At 44.2% G+C, this 22,566-nt stretch overlaps 1 protein-coding gene across 2 annotated transcripts in view; it reads right to left on the minus strand.

Annotated features, from left to right (window-relative positions):
* Positions 1 to 22,566, minus strand: part of AGBL1 (AGBL carboxypeptidase 1) — a 413,737-nt gene that overhangs the window by 382,002 nt on the left and 9,169 nt on the right. For both annotated transcript variants that reach the window (XM_083586327.1, XM_083586328.1), the window contains exons 2-4: positions 5,674 to 5,737; positions 4,818 to 4,964; positions 3,801 to 3,932 (exon numbers count right to left, since the gene is read on the minus strand). In XM_083586327.1, coding sequence (XP_083442453.1) covers positions 3,801 to 3,932; positions 4,818 to 4,964; positions 5,674 to 5,737 — 343 coding nt within the window. The remainder of the gene's footprint in view (positions 1 to 3,800; positions 3,933 to 4,817; positions 4,965 to 5,673; positions 5,738 to 22,566) is intronic.

Genomic DNA, 22,566 nt, shown 5'->3' on the forward strand with positions numbered 1-22,566 from the left:
CAGTGTAGAAAAAGGAATACCAACCTTTGGAAGCCAGTGGGCTGGACACATTAGGAATTTTGAGGAAATGCTGTGTGAGCCAGTCCCAAAACAGCTCTTATGGAGGTGTTTAAGAGAGGTCAAGCCAGTACAAACAGGAACCAAGCAGGAAGAACAAACACTTTTTAATCTGGTGATCCAATCAACATCAGGGCACACTATGCAATGGACTATCAATCGATTCTAATCACGATTCGTTTTTGCTCAGTAGCAACCCAGTGGAATAGGGACTAAAGCCTGCCCATAGGAACCAGGCTCCAACTGAAACAAATCACTCAGTTTATTAATATACAAAGCTTAAGTGAAATGAAAATGAAATTATGAATCTTATAGAACTTATAGAGAAAATTGAATTTATAGGAATACAAAACAACATAAAATAGGATTACATTTAGAGCGACTTAAATCAATTGGCTATAATTTGCATATGAGCTATGAAGTAGCATTGACAAAGCAATCAAACTAAACGGAATATGCACTATTATGGATTAGACCACCAGATTAACAACAGTCTCCCACCCATTGTGGATTTTTGAGTGGAGATTTCTGCACAATATGAGGTACTGGTAGGCAGACTTGCACCCAAGGCAACACTGACAAGCCCTGGTAGAACATACACCAGAATCCTCTGCAACATTTACTCTCATAGGTGGCCCATTTCTCAGCTTTGATAAACCATTTGCCCTCATAATTTCTCCCTTGCCATCTAAGATGATAAATTTGCAGGCATGCACCCAGTCACAAAACTTCACGTTCACACCATTTGTTGAAAGGGCCCTGATGTCGTAAATATTCCCACGATTGCAGAACAACACCGCAGCCATTAACACAACACTGCAAACCCTACAAGTGTCCCTATTTTCCAGAGACAGTCCCAGATCTAGAGAAGCTGTCCCAGTTTCTGATTTGATCCCAGAATGCCCCCATTTTCATTGGAGAAAAGTTGGAGGCTATAAAGTTATGCGGCCCCCGAGCCAAAGAGCTAAGTAACTATACAACCTTAGAAGACAGCTGAAGGCAGCCCTGTATAGGGATTTTCTTTAATGTTTAATGTTTTAATATATTTTTATTATATATTTTGGAAGCCACCAAGAGTGGCTGGGGCAACCCAGTTCTATGGGCGGGGTATAAATAAAAATGCTGTTGTTGTTGTTGAATAGGAAGTCCCTATTTTCATCGGAGAAATGCTGGAGGTTATGACAACGGCCACACAGAGAGATCAGTGTTGCCAGCTTCTCAAGTGCTTGTACCGTATTTTTTCTGCCATGACAGCAGCAGCACCCACAACTGAGCTTGGCACACACTTTCGAGTTAGGCATCCCAAGTGGCTGCTGGCTCCTAAATCTGGCCTTGCACCTCAACATTCCAGCTCCTCATTCTGCTGCATGTGGCAACCAGGCAAAGTGTGAGCAAGGCCCCTGACACTGGAGGGGGGCTGTGGATAAAGCACCCTGCAATCTAAATCCAGATGCATTTCAAGTGCCGTCTCTGTTACATTCACCTTTCAAATAATGCTTATCTCAGAAGGGCTGGAAGAACATGCTTGGCAACCTTCCCAGGAAGGTCCATAGTGAGAAGCCAGTGGGGCTCCTGTAAACACATAGGAAACCCACGAGGCCAGCAGCCAGTAGCATTAAATCTTCAGGGGGAAGATCTGAAATGCTAAGCTTGTCGAGCCATGCCAAAGGCTGGGGGCCCAATTAGGATTCTCCAAAGGGGAAACAACCACTAGGTTAGAGGAGGTCAAGAAGGAGCAGCAAGAGCAGTTGGCAAAGACTGATGACATCGGAAATTTGGGACAGAATTCCGCCGGAGAGAATCATGTGCAGACCTACCATTAAGCAGGGTGAAATAACCTTGGAGAAAGCAGCTAGAGAAATTTCCACCACCATCACCACCCACACACAGACATCTTTCATAACAGTAAGATCTTGTGGACACCCAGCAAAGCTGAATGTTGGAAGATTCAGGGCATATAAAAGAAAGTCCTTCTTCATGCAGTGCATAGTTAAACTATGGGACTTGGTCCCACAAGTGGCAAGGATGGCCACGAACCTGGATGCCTTTGAAAAAGGATTGGGCAAATTAATGGAGGGGAAGGTTATCAATGGCTACTAGCCGTGGTGGCCAAACTTCCGCCTACATGATTGGAGGCAAAAATGCTTCTGAATACCACTTGCTGGAAACTACAGGAGGGAGAGGGCTCTTGAGCTTGGGTCCTGCTTGTGGGGGTTCCACAGGCATCTGGTGAAAACAGGATGCTGGACTAGATAGGCCATTGGTTCCTCTTTTGTTCTTACATTCATAACCTCCTTCAAGTGGTGTCCATAGGGGAAGGTGAAATAGATAACAGCAGGAAGATGCAGCAAGACCTTTGGGTCTTGGGCTGGCATTGTCTGGATGATTCATTGACACGTCCTTTTGAGAACCCACTGATGAAGAGCCTGGGGGGTGGAAGGATTTGCTAACCTATTACCCACTAAGGTTGCTAGACTCCAACTCCCATCAGCCTCGGCCAGCATAGTTGATAACCAGGGGTGATGGGAACAGTAGTCCACCAATATCTGGAGGACCACAGCTTAGCCATCCCTCTTTTAAAAGATGCCACATTCTACCAACCCAGGTCATAATTGTAGGTGATCACAATGGCACCACTAATTTGCCTGCCTATGATCGGCCAGAAGCTGAGAAGTGCAGGTTTGAGTAAGTTTGGGTTCTGAATTTTTAATACAGGCTTCTCCAACTTGGTACAGTGGTACCTCGGTTTTTGAACAGCTTAGTTCACGAACAACTTGGAACCCAAACACTGCAAAACCGGAAGTAGGTGTTCCGGTTTCTGAACTTTTCTTCAGAAACTGAACGTGCTCCGTTTTCAGTCCCCCTGTGTTTCCTGTTGCGCTGCTAATTTGCACCCCCCCCCATTGTAATTCAAGCCTTCCATTTCTGATTGCAGTGTTCTAAGGTGATATTTGGAGCTTATATTTGGTGCTTTTGTTTTTGCTATTTATTTTGCATTTTTTGTTTTGAGGCTTTTCCAGTTAATTTGTTTTTGTGACTGTGTGGATCCTAGTTCAGCTACTGATTGATTGATTGATTGTGTGACTGTGGAAATGGATAAAAGCCCCCCATCCAAACAATGACTATCATCAGTGCAGGGAAGAAAAACATTTTTTTAAAAAAAATTATCATCTACAATGCTGTTTTATTTATTTTATAGTACAGCACATTGATTATTGCTTTCATTTTATGGATCAATCGTCTCGTTAGATAGTAAAATTCATGTTAAAATGCTGTTTTAGGGGTTGTTTTTAAAAGTCTGGAACGGATTAACCTGTTTTGCATTACTTTCTAAGGGAAAGCGCGCCTTGGTTTTGGAATGCTTTGGTTTTGGAACAGACTTCCGGAAGAGATTAAGTTTGCGAACCAAGGTACCACTGTATTGTCACGATGTTCTGGATTGTGACTCCCATAATCCCAGATGGAACAGAAATTTTCAGTGGGGACCCAGAAGTTGCTAGAAGAAGCCCGCCCCCCCCCCCTAACCATTAGGAGAACGAAAGTTGTTTCCCAAAATTCTCCACTCTATTTGCAGTAAAACTGGGCCAGGGGACACTTTGACAGATAAAGGGAGAAAAGAGAAATTATCCAATGATTTTTGGGGAGTAGGAGTAGGACTGTGCATCAGCATCATTCCATGGAATTATGGGAGGAAAGGGCTGTTAACGCACACAAGGAAGAAGGGGAAGTGATTGCATACTCACCACTAGAGGCATAAACATGCAGTGCCCAAAGGCAGTGGGTGAGATTCTGGTGGTGATTTAGATTTTTCCTTGCCAAGCTGAGTGTCATATCAATCACCTCCAATCTTTGGGCCTTCAGCCCAAACTTCTTATCTGAGAGACAGCAGGAGGAGGAGGAGGAAATGATTTTGATTATTTATTTTTTAACAACAAAAAATTGAATGCCACAGGACGGTAGCAAAACCTCCAAGCAATTTTCAAGAAATATTAAAATTATCAATAAAAACATTTTTCAAACTTTTTTTTTAAAAATTGAAACTAACAGGAAAAGAGATTAAAACACATCAACATCCACGTGTCCAGATAGACTTGCCTTAAAAAAGAAAGTTCTGACTCAAAGTAAGGTAGTTTCCTGGGTTCCTAGGTCCCCCAACCCCACACCCCGGTCTAAGCTTCAGTGAGGGAAACACAACTGAGTACTACCTCTGTGGCTTTGATAGTCCAAAGTGCCTCAACTAGGACCTCATTTTTTTGAGGTGACTGAAATATCTCACTTGAGATGTGGAGTACAAGGTAAAAGCTAAAAGGTAAAGGACCTCTGGATAGTTAAGTGCAGTCAATGGTGACTATGGGGTGTGGCGCTTATCTCACTTTCAGGCCGAGGGAGTCAGCGTTTGTCCACAGACGGCTTTCCCAGTCATGTGGCCAGCATGACTAAACCATTTCTGGCACACAGAGGACTGTGACGGAAACCAGAGCACATGGAAACACCATTTACCTTCCCGCCACATTGGTACCTATTTCTCTACTTGCACTGGTGTGCTTTTGAACTGCTAGGTTGACAGGCGTTGGGACAGAGCAACAGGAGCTCACCCCGCTGCAGGGATTCAAACCGCTGACCTTCTGATCGACAAGCCCAAGAGGCTCGGTGGTTTAGACCACACCGCCACCCGCATCCCTATGTGGGACGCAATGACACAGCTAGCAACACAGCATCGCAATACTGGTGGACATGTACCCACGGTTCAGCAACTGTACCTTTTTGGCCAACTTTGGCCAGCAGACGAAAGAGGGGCAAGAGGATGTCATAGTCCGGTGTGGGAGTTTGCGTCGCGTTCACCAGAGCCTGCAGAAGTGCTTCGCTGCCACCTTTGCTAATTGTATAGTGAAGCCTCCTGTTTGTCCCTAAGTGGAAGCAAGAAAATGGAATAGTTGCGAAGTCCTTTCCCCACCACACATAAACATACAAGCAAATATTCAAGTCCAACAGGGACCCTGAAAACTCAGAGTGGCTTTCATATTATTTTTTATTTACTTACTTATCTCAACAATTTGTATACCACTTAATCAGTGTCACTTTTTAGCGGTGTAAAGGAGACCCAATGCAATAGGGCTGAAAGTTAAAACTTCCTATGTTTTTATATTTTATTATGTTTTTGTATTCTGCTGGAAGCTGTGAAATCCAGCCAGATGGGTGGGGTATTATTATTATTATTATTATTATTATTATTATTATTATATCAGAATTCAGTTTAAAAGCCTTCTGGACTAATAATAATAACAATAATATAGATTTTCAGTTTGAGTCTGTCTGACCTCAATCCCCCATTCACTCTAATGGACCAGTCTTCACCAGAGGGCACCTTGAAAGACTGCACAAAAGTGAAAACAATGTCATGATTTGTAGAATGAATGGATGAAAGGGCACTCACAAAACTCATCAGCCACCCAGAAAAAAAGGATAAAGTGAAACAAAAAAACCAAAAAAACCGACCTTACTGAAAAAGTTCCCTCCCTTTTCCTAATATTCAAATGCAATATTTCTTTTCTCATTAATTGATGGGGAAGGAATTTTTGGCAATGCACTACATGAAATGTTCACTTTTCCACTTACCAACAGAAAGGAGGCATGTGAGAACACCCAGGATATTCAGAATCACATCCTTATCATAGGAACTCTGCAATATGTAAACACATTGTTGTAAATGCTATGGTGCATGCCAAAAAGGAATACACAAAGCGCTCGCTCTCCCCCTCTCCCCCGCTTTATGAACCCTTTGGGTAAAATGGAATATGGAGAGAAGTTCCACAGAGAAGAGACAGATGATGGGTCTTCAACAGTGGGACAGACTCCCATGAGAGGTGGTTGACTCTCCTTCCTTGGAGGCTTTTAAGCATGGGTTGGATGGCCATTTGCCATGCATGATCTAGTTGAGATTCCTGCATTGCAGGGGTTGGACTAGATGACCCTCGAGGTCCCTTCTAACTCTACAATTCTATGAGTCATAAGCCGCATGCCGCCTGGTTGCTATCATTAAAGCATGTGATCACTCTTCACTGTCTTGGGGCATTTGCTGCTATCCACATTTAAGAGCTGCTGGGATGGAAAAAGAAATCAAGAGTACAAAAACAGCCGAGTGCCTTCTGGCACCTGTAAACCAAACAAGTTTATCATAGTAAATATCTTCATAAACACAGGAACACAGGAAAGTGCTTTATACTGGCTCAGATCATTTGATCCACCTAAAGATTTTTTTAAAAAAAGGTAAAGGGATCCACCTGGCTCAGCATTGTTTATGCCAGCATTTCCCAAACTTGAGTCTCCAGCTGTTTTTGGACTACAACTCCCATCATCCCTAGCTAGCAGGACCAGTGTCAGGGTTGTTGGGAACTGTGGTCCAAAAACAGTTGGAGACTCAAGTTTGGGAAACCCTGGTCTATGCTGACTGGAAGCAGCAGTCCAGGTTTACAGACCAGAAGCCTTTCCCAGCCCGACTTGGAGAGGTCATGCAAAGCAGATGTTCTACCACTGAGCAATGTCCCTTCCCCAATCACAGCAGTGGATGAGGAACCTCAAGCCTGAGGGCCAAATGCAGTCATCTAGGCTTCTGTGTCTTGCCGGTAGCATTCTTACCAGGCTACATCCTCTCGCTAGCCTGTTCTGCACCTTCTTCATGTAATTGTGGGCAACTTGTCCATTCATAAACAAGCAGAAATTGCAGCTTTGCGTAACACCCAAAGACTTCTGAAATGAAGCTGACTGCCATAGTTGATGCTTAATGCTAGATGAAGCACTCAGACACATTTTTCCCCTTCAGATCCTGTAGGGGGCTAGTTTAAAATGTGTTGTTTTTGTTTCCACTGGGTAACATGTTTGAATCTCAGATCAACTGCTCAGCAAGTCACCAAAAAAAAAAAACACCTTATGTCATCACCGCTTGTGTTAATGGCTTAGGCAACAGGCAATCCAATCAGCTAAAATAAACAACTCAGTGCAATGGGAGCATAAATCAACACAGTCTTTATTGCTGAAATCTAACCATGAAATCCATCCACCTGGTGAAGGAAATGATACAGTACCTGCCCCCTCAGGTTTGCAAAGTGACTGGTCAACTTGATCAGGGATGAGCACCATAGGTCCAAGGCTCAAATGCAGACCTCTCTACTGTCCCTTGAGGCTCCTCACAAGCCACACATATTATTAGGTGCCCTGCTCTGCTGTTCAGCAACATAAGACACAGCCCAACCCAAGTGTAAGACAAGGCAAGCTCTAGGATAGACAAAGCTCTGGAACCATACTAGCAAGGAACAAGCCGAAACTGAGCCCTTATATAGTAGACGCAGCCTGATTGTTAGCACCACCTGTGCATGTTGCTGCTTGACTTAAAGTGGCCCACTCTTCTCCAGTAATCTCCTACTGTGATGGATTTCGGGGAGGGGGGCTTCGGGATCTCCTGGATCTTCAAAAGTAGAGTCTTCTGAATCAGAAGAAGGCAGTGCCACATTATCAGGCTGGGGGTGTTCATCTGATAGCAGAGCTTCTGGGGCTGGCCTTGCTCAGCCTTCCCCACAAGTCCTTGCCTCCATTACTTAGTAAAAAGGAATCTGACTCCTGGTCCCTGATACAAGGGAGTATATTTCTATAAGGGGATACAAATAAAAACTTCTCTCTCTCTCTCTCTCTGTGTGTGTGTGTGTGTGTGTGTGTGTGTGTGTATCTTAGTTTTATGGCATTTCTGTGGGTGGATCTACATGTTACAAGGTAATATGGTCAGAAACCCTGTGTGAATGTCATAATATTAGTGCAATGGGACATTTCCAGGAGAGAATCACTAAGCAGAAGGGGATGTACTGATTCTCCCTTACAAAGACCCTTACCACATCCTGGCTATGACACTGAAAGTAAACCTAAATGGAAGGAATTTGCGGGACGGTAGAGACTGGCTAGGGGGAATCCAATAGGTGTGTAAGTGATTGTGTATGAGACAGGTTAAAGAACCTCTCATTCTTCCATACCCTGTTATTTTTGCAAAAGTGTTTCTGAGAACATGAGTACTCTCACCATGAGACACCCAGAAAGTGTGTGCTGCTGATCAAACCCAACTTATGGGGAAGGAAAGAAGCAAAACACATAAGAAATTTAGCTCAGGAAAGGAATGCATGACTTCATCTTCCAGACAAGGGGTGGAATATCTGGGGTTGGCAAATCCCAAAATACATGGCTACAAGGCTTCAGGCAGCACTTGAAGTTGCTCCTTCCTTCACCTCTTTCTACATAATTCCCTTTGCCGGAGTTGCTGTTCTGACACTGCTGGCTCCATTGAGTGTTTGTGCTAAATTCAAACACACGAAGCAGATCAAAGCCATGCAGAAGTCAAGGCAGCTCTGTTTGTGCCTGATGTAAAGTCACAGAAGAGAAAAGGAAATCTTAGGCAGGGCTGCGTATTCAGCACCAAGGACAGCCAACTCTTGCCACTAAATAAAGTAGGGATGGGGGAGAAATTCAGGTTGGATCCCACTTTAATGTGAACCTACCTAAATTCACACACCCTGAAACAATACACAAACTGAAGTACAGCTATCCCTGAGAAATCTACAGTTCAAAAACTAGTGCCTTGTTGAAGTCAACACGTTGGTATTTGTGGCTCAGTGGTAGGAATGTGGTTCAATTTGCATTTCCATACAAACCTACCTAATTCACAGTTCTGGAAATGATACACAAACCAAGATACAGCTACCCTTCAAAATTCACACTTCCCTGAATTTTCCAATGTAGTCCTCCAAGCAAAAAAAAAAATGTGTACAGAAAAAGTATACAGATTAGAGGTCTGCATAAAAATACAGATAATGGTTAAAATAATGTACAGAAGGGCATTATACTGAAACAAAGTGCGTACAAAAACATGTGTTTTAGGAGAAATGTCCACTATAATGGTGATGAATTTTCAGGAGAACATTTCAAGAAGAAAAAGATGCAAGCTGATGCAGAAATGAACTCAAGAGTGGAAAATGAAAAAAATGTGGAGAAACTGAAAGTTCACCCATCTTTAACACAAGGTATCGTAATTGTTGGGGCTGGGCTATTGGTAGCAGTCTGGAGTTGAGCTAGGAGCCCAATGCTTGGAACTGTGGGATCATCCAGTAGTCAGAACCAAATGGAAACCAAAGAATACTGAGTAAATCATGGGGCAGGGTCAAGAAGCAAGTCACAAGTTAGGACTGAAGAGCACATCAGGATGGAAGGACAAATGAAGAGGCAGCAATTGTCAGAGGCATGTCTGGGAGAAGGTCAATGCTGAGGTTGGGGATGATGGGCTTGACCCTCCTTCCCCATCAGTATACATCTGGGAAACACTCTTGTGTCAGTCCCAAGGCATTAAATTTAATAGAATGCATTAATCACACAAAACTCATTCCAAATATTTCCAAGTGTGATCACATCTTGGAGTAAAGGGAATCTAAAGAAAAGGAAGACCAAGAAGAAAAATAGAACCAAATCCACCTATTTTATTCAGTGGGATATTTAACAATAAATATTTTATTTGATGTGAAGGAGGAGAAGAAAATCGTTTTATCTTCCCCAGGGTCATATCAAACGAGCAATTAAAAAATAAAATGCTCTTCCAAGACTGAAGTTGGGCGGTATGTGGGAGAAAACCCTGGGTTTTTTGTATTCTCTTTGTATATTAATAATGGGTTATAATCACTCAAGTGACTTTTGATTTTTTTAACATTGCAACAAAATCATTGCTAACATCAGCACCACAAAATGGTTTGCCACATATTAAATAGCTGTATGTTAGCCAAACATGAAATGTCCTTTGTTACGTGAGAAATATTTTCCCATAGTTCTACAAATCAACTCCTCTTTTTCCCCTAACACTATTAGAGAGCAATCCTAACCAGCACCAAAGGATAGGTTGGAAGTTGTCTTCCCCCAGTGGAAAGGAGTTCCACCAGAAGGACAAAAGCACTGTGCAACATGCCCTTGGCATATGCAGGGCAAGCTCCAATCTAGTGTTCCCACTGAGGTGCCCACAGAGGGAGAAACTCTCCACTGCCAGGAGGCTAGGTGCATAGTTGCACCCCTCCTCACCATCCATCTCTGCTTTAATGCGACATTTGGTTCATCGGAACATGATGCTTGGGAATGGCTGTGGAAACTCCACCAGCATCAATTCTCCTGGACCCACCTCTAATGCATTTCTCAAAGCATCCAGTGTTCAAAACAAAGTTTAGCTGGGTCTTTCTCCAGCTTTTTAAACTACCCCTTCCAATTCTAGTTCCCAGGTCTTTGAGGGCTGTAGTTTTTTCCTGATGTTTGCAATGCCATGGGTTTTTATCGTATTCAGAGTGAATACACATCTCATTCAAAGTCCCACTGCATCCTAGAATTTGCAGAATCAGTGCAAACTAAGACCTTTCCAGTCAAAGAATGTCAATTTATTCAACTGACCCACTGAGCCCTGACCTGGCACCAGCTATGAACCTCTCAGAGGACAAACCAGACTGACTGAACACTTTGAGAAGCAGGCAGGTCCCCTTGAATCCAAAGCTAAGGATCTTGGGGCTCTCTTGGTTGATACCGTGAAGAACCTCTGAAACTCTAAGAGGAGGAGGTAGAGAAGCCCCCACTCCAATTTCCAACAGCCTTGGTGCCAAAAGCTTTGAGTCCAGCCTGAGGAACAATGGCACAGTATGCATCTATGGGCCCAGAGTTATCTGTCTACACAAAGCTCTACTTCGCCTTTTCATCTGCAGGTGTGTCAGTGCTGGACCATAGTCTTGCCTCAGTAATGGACTGAATGAGAGTCAATAAACTGAAACTCAATCCAGATAAGAGTAAGGCACTGTTAGTGGGTTGTTCCCTAGACCGGATGGATGGGAGGCTGCCTGCCCTTGAAGGGGCTACAGTCCCTCTGAAGGAGCAGATACGCTGCTTGGGGGTACTCCTGGACCCATTCCTGTTGCTTAAGGCTCAGGGAGCTTAGTGGCGCAGAGTGCCTTCCATCAGCTTAATTCTGCCATCTATGTGCTCTGGTAACCTCTAGGTCAGATTAATGTGACCTGTTACTATGAAGATGGTTCAGAAACTTCAGCTAGTTCAGAATCAGTGACGTAGCATGGGTGGGCTGGGGGGGGCCATGGCGCTTTTCTTGAGGGGGTGCAAACAGAGACAGCTTCCTCACACAAAGGCCCAACACTGCCAATTGCAGCTCCATCCATGGGTCAAACCTAAGCCGAGGGCAGAGAGAGGAGAGTGGGCGGCAACACTGCCACCCGCTAAGGCAGCTTTCTCACACCCAGCCACAACTCCACTTCCAGGTCAAGCTTGACCCAGGGAAAGAGAGAGGTTCTTTATCATGAGTGTCTACTTCTTAGGGGTTTAGTCTTGTTTTAAATGTAGTTGTTGTTTTCTGTGTTTAACTGTTTTTAAACATCTTGTGTATAAATTGCCTTGAGACAGTGCTTTAGGAGGTGATTAATAAATTAATTAAGGGATGCGGGTGGCACTGTGGTCTAAACCACAGAGCCCAGGGCTTGCCGATCAGAAGGTCGGCAGTTCGAATCCCCGCGATGGGGTGAGTTCCCGCTGCTTGGTCCCTGCTCCTCCCAACCTAGCAGTTCAAAGTGCAAGTAGATAAATAGGTACCACTCCGGCGGGAAGGTAAATGGCATTTCCGTGCACTGCTCTGGTTCGCCAGAAGTGGCTTAGTCATGCTGGCCACATGACCCCGAAGCTGTTGTCCGCAACTGGACCTAACATTCAGGGGTCCCTTTACCTTTAAATAAATTAATTGTATTAATATCATTATTATTAATTGTCTGGGCTTTTCTGCATGGATCGGGCAGAACCTTCTAAATGGCTTGGCATGTGCAAATGGAGAATAGCGTAGGCTCCTCTGTCCTTTTGCCAAACCAAAGTGGCCCTCAACCCAGCATTTCTATTTTGGCCTCAGCAAAAGTAGGCCAAATAAATGCAATGGAGCCTATTTAAAGGTGATGAAAGGGGGCTCTTGAGGCTCAATACAGACATATTAAGTAACAACTTTAATCCTCCAAGAAAAGTGCCCACAGCTGAAGAGGATCGTGTATCCTTCAAACTGTACATTGTGCATCTATGGAGGTTTTTCCAGAACAGGACATGCAGTTGACAAGTTCTCATTCTCTGGTCCTCAAAATTGCTATACGAAAAGTGGCTTCGCACATTACCAAATGTTGACGCAGGACAGAGTCCCTGTTTGCATCTCCTCGTGCACATAAAGGGATGCACAGCATGTATACAAGGTTGAGTAGACACCATACCCTTGTGTTGTAATTTTTACACAGGTGTCTGACCTCCATACATAAGGACCAAGGTGTGGGTTTTGCATTCTTTTCCAACATGGGCACAACTTTCGCAAACCATCACAAATGCCTCCAGCTCCTCAAAATTAGAAGTTTGCAGGAGTGTGCAACAAAAGAAGAGGGGATTGCCACATTACATGTGTGGCTGGTTGCCATGCCCCATGCTTCATTGGTGATGTTTAAAATGCCCCCATGCCCCCCCTGGAGATAAACTTGAAACTGAGCCAAAGCATCTGCTATTGAGACTATTGCATAGGAGTCTTTCGCTGTTTACTCCTGATTTCAGGTCTCTTCCTCTGTTGTTTTTCTCCTCTGGCCTTTTCTGCACTATACATTTAAAGCAGTATTATACTGCTCTAAACAGGCATGGCTTTGTTTGTTAAGGGTACTGAGAATAACTGGGAGACGCCTATTCGCTTCACAAACCTACAGTTTCCAGAGTGGTTTAACAATCAATCCATCTTCCCAGTAGTGGGGTGGGAGAACTGGGGGGAGGGGAATCACATCTGACAACCAATGTGCCCCTTTGGTTCCAGATAGCACATGGGTAGACAAGTCTTAAAAGCCCGGGACACAAATTTTAATGGTCCTCTAGCAGCTATGGTGGCTCACTTACAGAAGTAATGTATTCAGTATTCTCTGGAAGTGTATACTCGATTCTGACCAAACTAAGCCTCCTAGAGCAAAATATACACCAGAAGGCTTAGTTTGGTCAGAATCGAGTCTACGCTCCCAGAGTTAATGCTAAATACATTACTTCTGGTAAATGAGCCGCTAGAGGACTGTGAAAATTTGGGTCCCAGGCTTTTTAGACTCATCTACCAATATACTTTCTGAAACCAAAGGAGAGCATTGGTTGCCAGATGTGAAATATATTGGCGTTATTTTCAGCTCTCCTACCCCACAACAGGGTACTCTGAGAATTGTAGCTGTGTGAGCAGAAGAGAGGTCTCCTCCTAATAACTCCCAGCACTCTTAACAAACGACAGTTCTTATGTTCTTTGGGGAAGGTCATGACTATTTAAAGCGGTAAGATACTCCTTTGAAGGGACCTCTGTCAATTTTTAGATTGCAACCACCTCGAGGGCAGAGATCTGGTCTCTTGTACTCAGTAAAGTGCCATGCCACCTGGTGGCATTTTGTGAAAAATAATTTATGCATTTTCTACATCATATGCTACATCTCCTTGGTTGCTAATCCATAACTGATACAGTGCATAGCTATCTCATATCATCTCCTCATTTGAATTTTTGCTGATGTGGCATTAGATCTAGCAATTTAATAAAAGATAGGGAAGTGTTGGATTAAATGACTCTTTGCTCCAATCTCTCTTTAGAAACTGAAAAGCATTTTGAAGTTCAAAATATCCTGGGGTAGCCAAGGGCCTGATTGGAAGTTTCTGAGGGCCAGATGGGAGCCATAGGCAGATTCCTAGTGTCCAGACATGGGGCAATTCCACCCTTCAGGACTGGAATTAGGAAGGAACTTGCAACTGAAAGTAATCTCACTGCAACACTCTTTGGTCCATGACGGATAACTGCAAAAACTAGACTCGGTAGCATCAAATTTGGTGAGTCCCTTTTTGTAAACTTAATTGCTTTTCTCCTTTGTTCTCACTCTGGAGTGTGAAGGTTTTTAAAAGATGATTTTTTAAAAACAAAACAGTGCCTCTATGCAAGCTCCCCAGACACCCCTTGAATTGCTTTATGCTGTTTCCCTCCCTTCCGTTACTAATGCATTTTTAATCACACAATTATTTTATTATGCGGTACTTGTCATAAAACACACTATTGTCTAACCTTAAAAGGTGTCTCATCAAATTAGACTATTGAGAGAATCAAAGAAATCTGAAAGAAAATCAAAACACCTGATACTTTGCAAGCAGCGTTTTCAACTTTTTTCCCTCCCATTAATGTTTCTCATGTTCTTTCAAAAACAAGAAACCCAATTTTCTCTCGGGGGTAACCTTTTATTTCATAATAGGCTTGCTTATAATATACTTCACTTTAACATTTGTTCTCATCATTCGTTTCTTTTTAGTTAATGCATTTTTGTGTCTTTATATGAACTCTCATTTGTTGAGGGCTGCTGTTTTTCTCCCAGCTGAAACTCTTTCATATGCTGTTAACCAGGTTGTTTAAAATGTGATTTGGAGGGCTTTTTAATGACAACAATCTATGTGCAGGTCAGTCCGAAGCAAAATCTTTATTAGGGTGGCTTTGAGCCAAGAATTTTAAAGCTATGACTCCCTTAAACCCTGCATGCAAATCATTTAAACTGTGTTCCACTTGAGAATCAAATCTGGGCTGACTTCGAAGGAGAAAGGAAAGCTCCCAGGTGGGAGCTGTGAGAGTCCACCATTTTCTGTGTGAGACAAGGGTTAAGGGCTACCTTTGAGAGACGACTCTGAGTTATCTTTTCTCTTTTCCCCCTCTGTTTTTGTTTGTATTTAGATTAGTTTCTTTTGTCTTATGGGGGGATGAAATCTGGGCACTGGGAGATTTCAGAAGGGGTTACGAAAAGGCTACAAGATGCCCCTCACACCTTACTTCCATTACAAACCATCTGTTTTTGAAAAAATGAATGCCAAATCATGGTGGCTGGTGCCCATTGAGCTCTTATGTGCTCTGTCTTGCTTGGGAAGCAATGCCCTCTTTGCATACCAGGTCGTATACCAGGTCCCATGAGATCTCATGGAACTGTCCAAGTTCCTGCAAGATCTTGTGGGGCATCCCAGGTATTCTGAAGCCGACGTGCAGAGAGGGCTTTGCTTTCCAAGCAAAGCAGAGAGCTTAAAGGTTTTCCTTGCACAAAAGGAGCTTTTAAGTTCTCTGCCTTGCTTTCATTTAACCTGCAGGACTTCAGCCAGTGGCCTTCAACCGCATCAGCTCTGCTGCAACAGACCAGGTCCTTCAGGCCTCTTTTCTCTCAGCTGTCATCTGGAGGCAGCCATTTTACCAGGGATTGGAAACCGAGTGTTCATTGTATCAGCTTTGCTGGATGCCTCGCTCCATCACTTCCTCTGAACTATGCCAGCTGGTCTATACAGGAACAACTATCTAGAAACTGATGTGAGTTTTGAGTTTTATTTTCCTCTTCCCTCCTTGTCCCCCTTTTTCCTTGTGTGTTGTTCCATTTACTGATTGTTTGATAAGAATGTAAGCCTGCAGGTACTTGCAGGTGTCTTGTCTTGTTTTGATTTAATGTAAGCCGCTCTGGAAGCCTTTTCTGGCTGAACAGCAGGGTACAAATGCTCTAAATAAATAAACAATATCATCAAAGTGGCACAAGTCAATTACACATACGTTGCGATAGTACCAAATGTTATTTCAGTTTTAGACCGTGGGCTTGGAAGCGGGAGCACCAGCTCCTGGGAGCTAAATTGTTTAGGGCCCCCTCAGTATCTTTTGGGAGGGGGCTGGGCACCCCCAATGTTGAGGGGCTGGAGGAGGCTGAGCACTGAGCCAAGTGCAGAGCCGAGCATGGCTCCAGTGGCCAGCGCCTTCCCCTCCTCCAGCTGCTGCAGAGGTGAAAGAGGGTGGAAGCATCCTCTCGCATCCTGACAGTGGCAGCTCCAGGAGGAGGTGGAGGAGAAGCTGCCGGCCATTGAAGCTGCACAGCTGCCACATTTGGTTCCAACCCCCACCTCCCAATGTCCTGACATCATGCACACAACGTCCCTCCCACCCATCGCCCTCACAAGCTGGCACCTCTGCTTGGAAGACTGACATCACTGCTGCCAGAACTTCAAAAGTCAGTCTAGCACTTGAGGGTGGGACATGGAGTGTTAGTTTCTGTGTGTTGCCACTGTGCAGTGCTTTTGGAGTCACAGGACTCTGTTTACATTCCAGAGACATTCCAGGCTGTTGGAAGTCTCACGGAAGACAGGAGACGGATGTGATGTTACTGGTTTCCTGTTCCTTTGTTTTCCAGTTGTTCTCTGCTTTCACAGAGAGAGGATGTATTTTTCTTTGCTGTCTGCGTAGTTAGTAATAAAGCATAGCCATGTAGCCATAAATCTCATCACTTCCGTGTGTTGCTTTGATTCTCTGCTGAATGGGATGTGCCTGGAGCCTTATCAGTGGCTCAGGTCGTCAATCACGTCGGAGGGCAATTTCAGAGGATGATGAGCTTTATCAGCTTGGTCGAATGCAGATTCCGACATGGAGCAGGGCTTGTGAGGGGTATGACCAAGGGCCACATAGGGAGGCCAGGAGGGCTGCTCCCCCCCCCATCTGATCTTCCCCACCACTGCTTCAGCAACAAGAAGTTGTATTCCAAAACTTCTGGAAGGTACCAAATTAGATGATGCTGCTGTTGCCTCTCTGCTCATTTTCTAAAGTGCTACGGACCAGAAATGCCTCCTTTGTAGATCTCAATACCAACAGGGAATTGGGGGGGGGGGTTGAAAATATGATGAGAGCTTTTATGATGAGGCCATAGATTTTTCTTTTGGGGTAACAAGAGAGAGGGCACTGCAATTTAAGATACCTCTCTCTTTTTCTCAATACGCTCCTTTTCCTGCTTATGCGTAAAATTAGAGAGCCTTACCCAGCAAAGTGGTGCTCCAGACAAAATTCTGATAAGATGAGGGATCTATCTGACTTCAGCCGTCCCCTCTGAAACATCCTTCTTTCTTTCTTTTTTACCCAGGCAAAGAGTCACCGCGGCGGATGTGAAGTGGAAGCGCATTTAGGAAATAGATTAGGAGCGAAGGGCGAGCGGAGCTTGTGCTGTACGAGATTGGGCCTGGCTGCATGCATCTCTTATTAACTCACTTGAACTTTGCCTCTCCCCTCTTAACTCTCCTGCTGCTTACCCATGTGGAATGCAGAGTGAACTACAATATCTAATTTATTTCTCTGTCTCCTGTAGGGCCAGTCTATAGCATCACCAGACTAACGTCGCTGTTGAAGCTTGTGCACGCATGTGTGGATGCAGGTGTCTGGGGGAGACGGGAGATGGGATTTTTTTTCAGGGAGAACTCGACATAACTCAGCTCTTGCACCTCTCAGGTGGGTGCCATTGCCATTCCAAGAAAAAAAAAGGAGAAAAAAGGAGGCATATATGGTGAGTTCCGGCACCTCTTTTTCTAGAAAAATATCACTAGAGGGGATGATTCAAGCTTTAATGCTCTCAATTCAGAGTGTTCTGGAGAGAGGCAAATTTCCACAATGGAACCCCCCCTCTGCAAGTCTCTAATAGGCTCATTTCCTCTTCCTTGCAACTGTTGCTATAGCCCATTCCCTCCCATCCACATCTGGGCCCGAGGTACCACTGTAGTATTATATCTCAAAGCAGAGGTTGCCAACGTCGTGCTCATCCTGACCATTGGCCCTGGTATATGCATTCTTGTACAGTGGTACCTCGGGTTAAGTACTTAATTCGTTCCGGAGGTCCGTTCTTAACCTGAAACTGTTCTTAACCTGAAGCACCACTTTAGCTAATGGGGCCTCCTGCTGCTGCTGCGCCGCCGGAGCACGATTTCTGTTCTCATCCTGAAGCTAAGTTCTTAACCTGAAGCACTATTTCTGGGTTAGCAGAATGTGTAACCTGAAGCATATGTAACCTGAAGCGTATGTAACCCAAGGTACCACTGTATACATTACTTGGAAGGACAACTGCATTGCAAAATCCAATGAAATTTCAAAAGACAGCACTGTTTTGGCCCACATATTGTTTTGGAAAGTTTGAATGGGATATGGTCTCCTTTAAATGTGAACAGAATCTAATCTAAAACCCCACCCCACACCCCTAGCAGTCACACATACGGCATACACCCCACCTGCAATCTGGAATGCCCAGGAAAATCTTTTCTACTGGAATCATCCCTTTGATTGCATAAACTGGTCCTGATGTTCATGTACACATATACATAATTGGCCCATTTGTTTCCAGAACAGCAATTTATTCCTGGAAGGATGAAGCACACAGAAAAGCAGCTCAGCTTCCAATGACTTCAGCCATTCAGCATTTTAATCGCAGGAGAAGGTCAACTGTACCAACCTTCCCTTCCCTGCTGGTGTCCTTCTGTCCATCTGTGCTGCAGACAGGTGGGTAGCTCAGATGCCAACGCGGAAGCATCTGTTCTTCCCGCTATTTCCCAACTGCCACCACTCATGCTTCCAGGTAGATCAGTGCAAAGCAGAACAATTGCAACTTCATCTTTCACAAGAGGCCATGGCTACCTGATGCTTCCAGTTGCAAAGGCTGTCTAAGGTGGCATTAAATATTCCTTCTTTTCAGCTTTGACTCTGAATTCACTCATTTTAGCAGGGCTGAAGTATTTCCAAACAGTCGCTTATATTATATAAATATGCACTTTTTTCCAATCATGTTTGGCATGTTCCTGCTTCTCTGCCCTTTCACTCCAGGGCCACTATTTTTTCTTTTTCTTTTTCTTTCTCTGCAAATAGTTACAGGGATAATCCCAGCCAATCAGCAATTGTGTCATGGATGGAATGATGTCACAATGCCAGAGTTTTTTTCTGGGGGGACGCAGGGGGAAGCATACCCCTAAACATTTTGTGAATCTAAGTTTGGCCTCATTGAGGGGCAGTATTTCAATATGAATAGGAAAATGAGAGTACCTAAACATTTTTTTGGGGGGGGGGAACACTGCATAATGCTATATAGAATTGCAAAACAAAAACCCCAGAGAGCATCTAAAATGAAACATCAGACACAAAACAAACAAAAGAAAACCCTGACAGCATCCAAAAACAAAGAAAACATCTCAAGATCGGGGGGGGGGGCTATTTTCAGAACAGCCCAACATGTTTCGGCCAAGTGAAACTGAAAAAATGGCCTACAGAGGTTTCTGCAAAATATATCTTCCATACAGTTACAAATCAATGTGTAAAGGACATTGAATAACTTTTATTGCACAGGTCCTTAGACCACAACAGCACAAAGCAAAATAATAAAAGGGAAACCAGGAAACAGAATTTGCATAAATACACATAAAAATTACTACTCGATGTTTGAGATTTGTAATTAGTAAAATTAGCAATCAGGATAAAATAAAAACATATTGATGTTAAAGCATAACAAATATTTATAAAATAACACACATTACTGATTTAGTACAAACCATGATGAACAATGCAAAGGTAAACAAGGAAGACAGCCTGATATAATGAATGATAATAAACTATCAATAAGGGAGTGGCTATTTTTGTGATAATGAAGGATACTGAACATGTGCAGCAGCAATATAGCTAGCAGATCTCTGCAAGCTGTTTTTCAATTTAACCACATAAGGCCTTTCAACAATTACCGCTCACCCCTTCTGAGAGGTGGGCAGGGTTTGCGACCCAGCACGGGGTTTCCCAGGACCAGGGTGCCACCCACCTTGGCTACAGGGTGGCCTTCACCCCGCCCCCATCCCAGCAGACCAATGGGCTGGGGGCGAGGGTCTGGAAAGGGGCCCCCACCCACTCCCAGCATCTTGAAACAGTGCCACATAGTGAATCAGATCTGGCAATGCTTACTGATGGGGGAAAAAACCTCTAGGAGTTGAAAGTCTTGGCATTCATCAAAGCGAAGTGACGTGCTTCAGGTAGGGAAATGGGGTAGATGAAGGCAGGAAATGGAAATAGTTAAACTATGCAATTCGGTCCCACGGGAGGCAGAGATGGCCACCAACTTAGATGGCTTTGAAAGAGTAGGAAAGAGTCGTTGGCCTATAAGGCTACTAGCAATATTAGCTATGCCCTGCGTCCACAGCTGAAGGCAACAGTGCTTCCAAATGCCAGTTGCTGGAAACCATGAAGTGGGGAGTGCACTTGTGTTCAGATCCTGCTAGCTGGATAGGACTAGCTGGGCCCATTGTCCTGATTTAGGCAGCTGTTCTTATGCTCTTGTGGGAGGCACCATTTGTGTTCCACTTGAGGTCACACAATGATCTTGGGCCAGCACCGCAACTGAGAGCAAAGGCCATGCTTCCTGTATTAGTCACATGGGGACTGCCACTCAATCAGGGATCATACAGTAGGTGGGATGATGTCACAATCCTATTGGGCTGTGTGATGTCATCTTAGAGCAAACTCAATAGAAGGGGAGCACAAGGGAGGTTAAAATAAATGAGCAAACGTGTGTGTTCCAAAAGTATCTGAAAGGGAGCTATTTTACAACAGTGTCAGAAAGGTCTTTTGAAAACCCACCCTATGAATCTATTTCAGCCCTGCTAAGTATCATTGCATGCCAACTTCCAAGCTAAAAAACTGCTGCATGTCAGCTATCAAATACAGACAATATTTGGAAATCAAATACCATGAGATGTCTAATACATGCATCAGCTACTGGCAAGTATTTAGGTAGTGAGGTCCGTGTCCCCTGGAAAGGGGGTGGGGTTAAAAATTATAAGAGATAAATAAAATATTTGGCATCAAAATTCACAGAGCATAATTTTCCAAGAGCAACTGCGTGACCCAACTATGCCTGGAAGCACACAGACTCCCCATTCCCTTCTCTAGCAAATACACCCTTCTCTGGCATGCAGGATGGTGCTTTTGGTCCCATTAGCCCATTCCACAGCCCACCAGAAAGCCTCACTGTGGACAGGTGCACATAGCCTCTCCATGAGGCAAGCTCTTCTGATGAGGGAAGCAGAGAATTCTTTTGTCTCCTAGCTGAACATGATGAGAATGCAGCCTGGGGGCGTGGAACCTGGCAAGCACCCTGGCCCTCAGACGCGGCTTTTAGCAAGGCCAAGCTCAAATTAGTTTGCTTGCACCCAAGTGGGAAACTACTTATTTGGTTTCTATCCCACCCTTCATCCTGTAGGAGAAAATGTATGTGCAGGGAGAGAGGGGAGATGGTGGGGAAGGACCATAACTCATGGGCTTTGCATGCAGAAGGTCTCAGGCTTAATCCCCAGGCAGTCCTGAGAGAATATGCAACTTGCATGCAACTCTGTCTCCCCTTTCTTGGTGATGCCTAAGTGGCCACCTTAATTGTCTGGCTGCTTATTGGGTTGAGCTTTGTTCTTTATTACAGAGAACATAAATACCTTATTGGTCTGTATATGGGCCACACTTTCCTCCCAGATCTGGCTTGTATAAAACCTGAGTGCGGCCTGTCATCATGCTGCTATAGGTAGAGCTGCAATTTAAGCTAAGACCTTGGGAACCCCACAGAACTTCAGTAAACTTCAGTAGTTTTTGTAAAAGGATATTTTACGCCCTTCGACAGGTGGTGCTGGTTGCCCAGTGAATTGTTCACTCTGAGACAAGGCAAGAGGTATCATGTATTTTTTTAGACTGTAAAAAACACTGGATGGTGCCAGAGATTTACAGTATTTCCCCCCCTTTCAAAGATATCTTGCTTTAGGGGTGGTTTATATTTGGACCAATGCAGTATATTCCACTGCCACCAAGCACTCTGTGCTATCTACTGGGTTGAGAGAGCCCTTGCCTCTCTAGACCAATTCGTTCAGCTGTGACTGAGCTGGGAGCCCAGGCCTCTTTGACTCCTTTCAGAATCCCTGCTTTGATGTGGAGCCCTTTGAAGTCTTCTGGGTTGCCAAATTCCACACGAGAAGCTTGAAGATTAAAGTCACTGTGTTTAGCTTGTGACGAAGCAGTGATGAATTGTCATTTGGCTTTCTAGCAGTGGCACCCACTGAATTCATGGGAAGCCGATTCATGTTGCTGCTCCTTTAAGCAGCACAGGTGAACAACAGAATCAAGTGGTAAAGCTTTTCCAGGACTATCATTTTCCAGTGGCCATCAGGGTGGAGGAAGCACCACACTGCATGTTTGACTGACGTATAAACACCTCCTCTCCGCACGTTCCAAAATTTTAATATATGAATAGGGTATGTCTGTAACCTGGATTCAAGAACAAAGATCTTTACCATCTCTAAAGAATGGTCCGTATAGTTAAAGCTATGGTTTTCCCAGTAGTGATGTATGGAAGTGAGAGCTGCTGGACCATAAAGAAGGCTGATCGCCAAAGAATTGATGCTTTTGAATTATGGTGCTGGAGGAGACTCTTGAGAGTCCCATGGACTCCAAGAAGATCAAACTTCTCCATTCTGAAGGAAATCAGCCCTGAGTGCTCACTGGAAGGACAGATCCTGAAGCTGAACCTCCAATACTTTGACCACCTCATGAGAAGAGAAGACTCCCTGGAAAAGACCCTGAAGTTGGGAAAG

Source organism: Podarcis filfolensis, assembly GCF_964270895.1.
Source record: "Podarcis filfolensis genome assembly, chromosome: 14".
NCBI lineage: Eukaryota > Metazoa > Chordata > Lepidosauria > Squamata > Lacertidae > Podarcis > Podarcis filfolensis.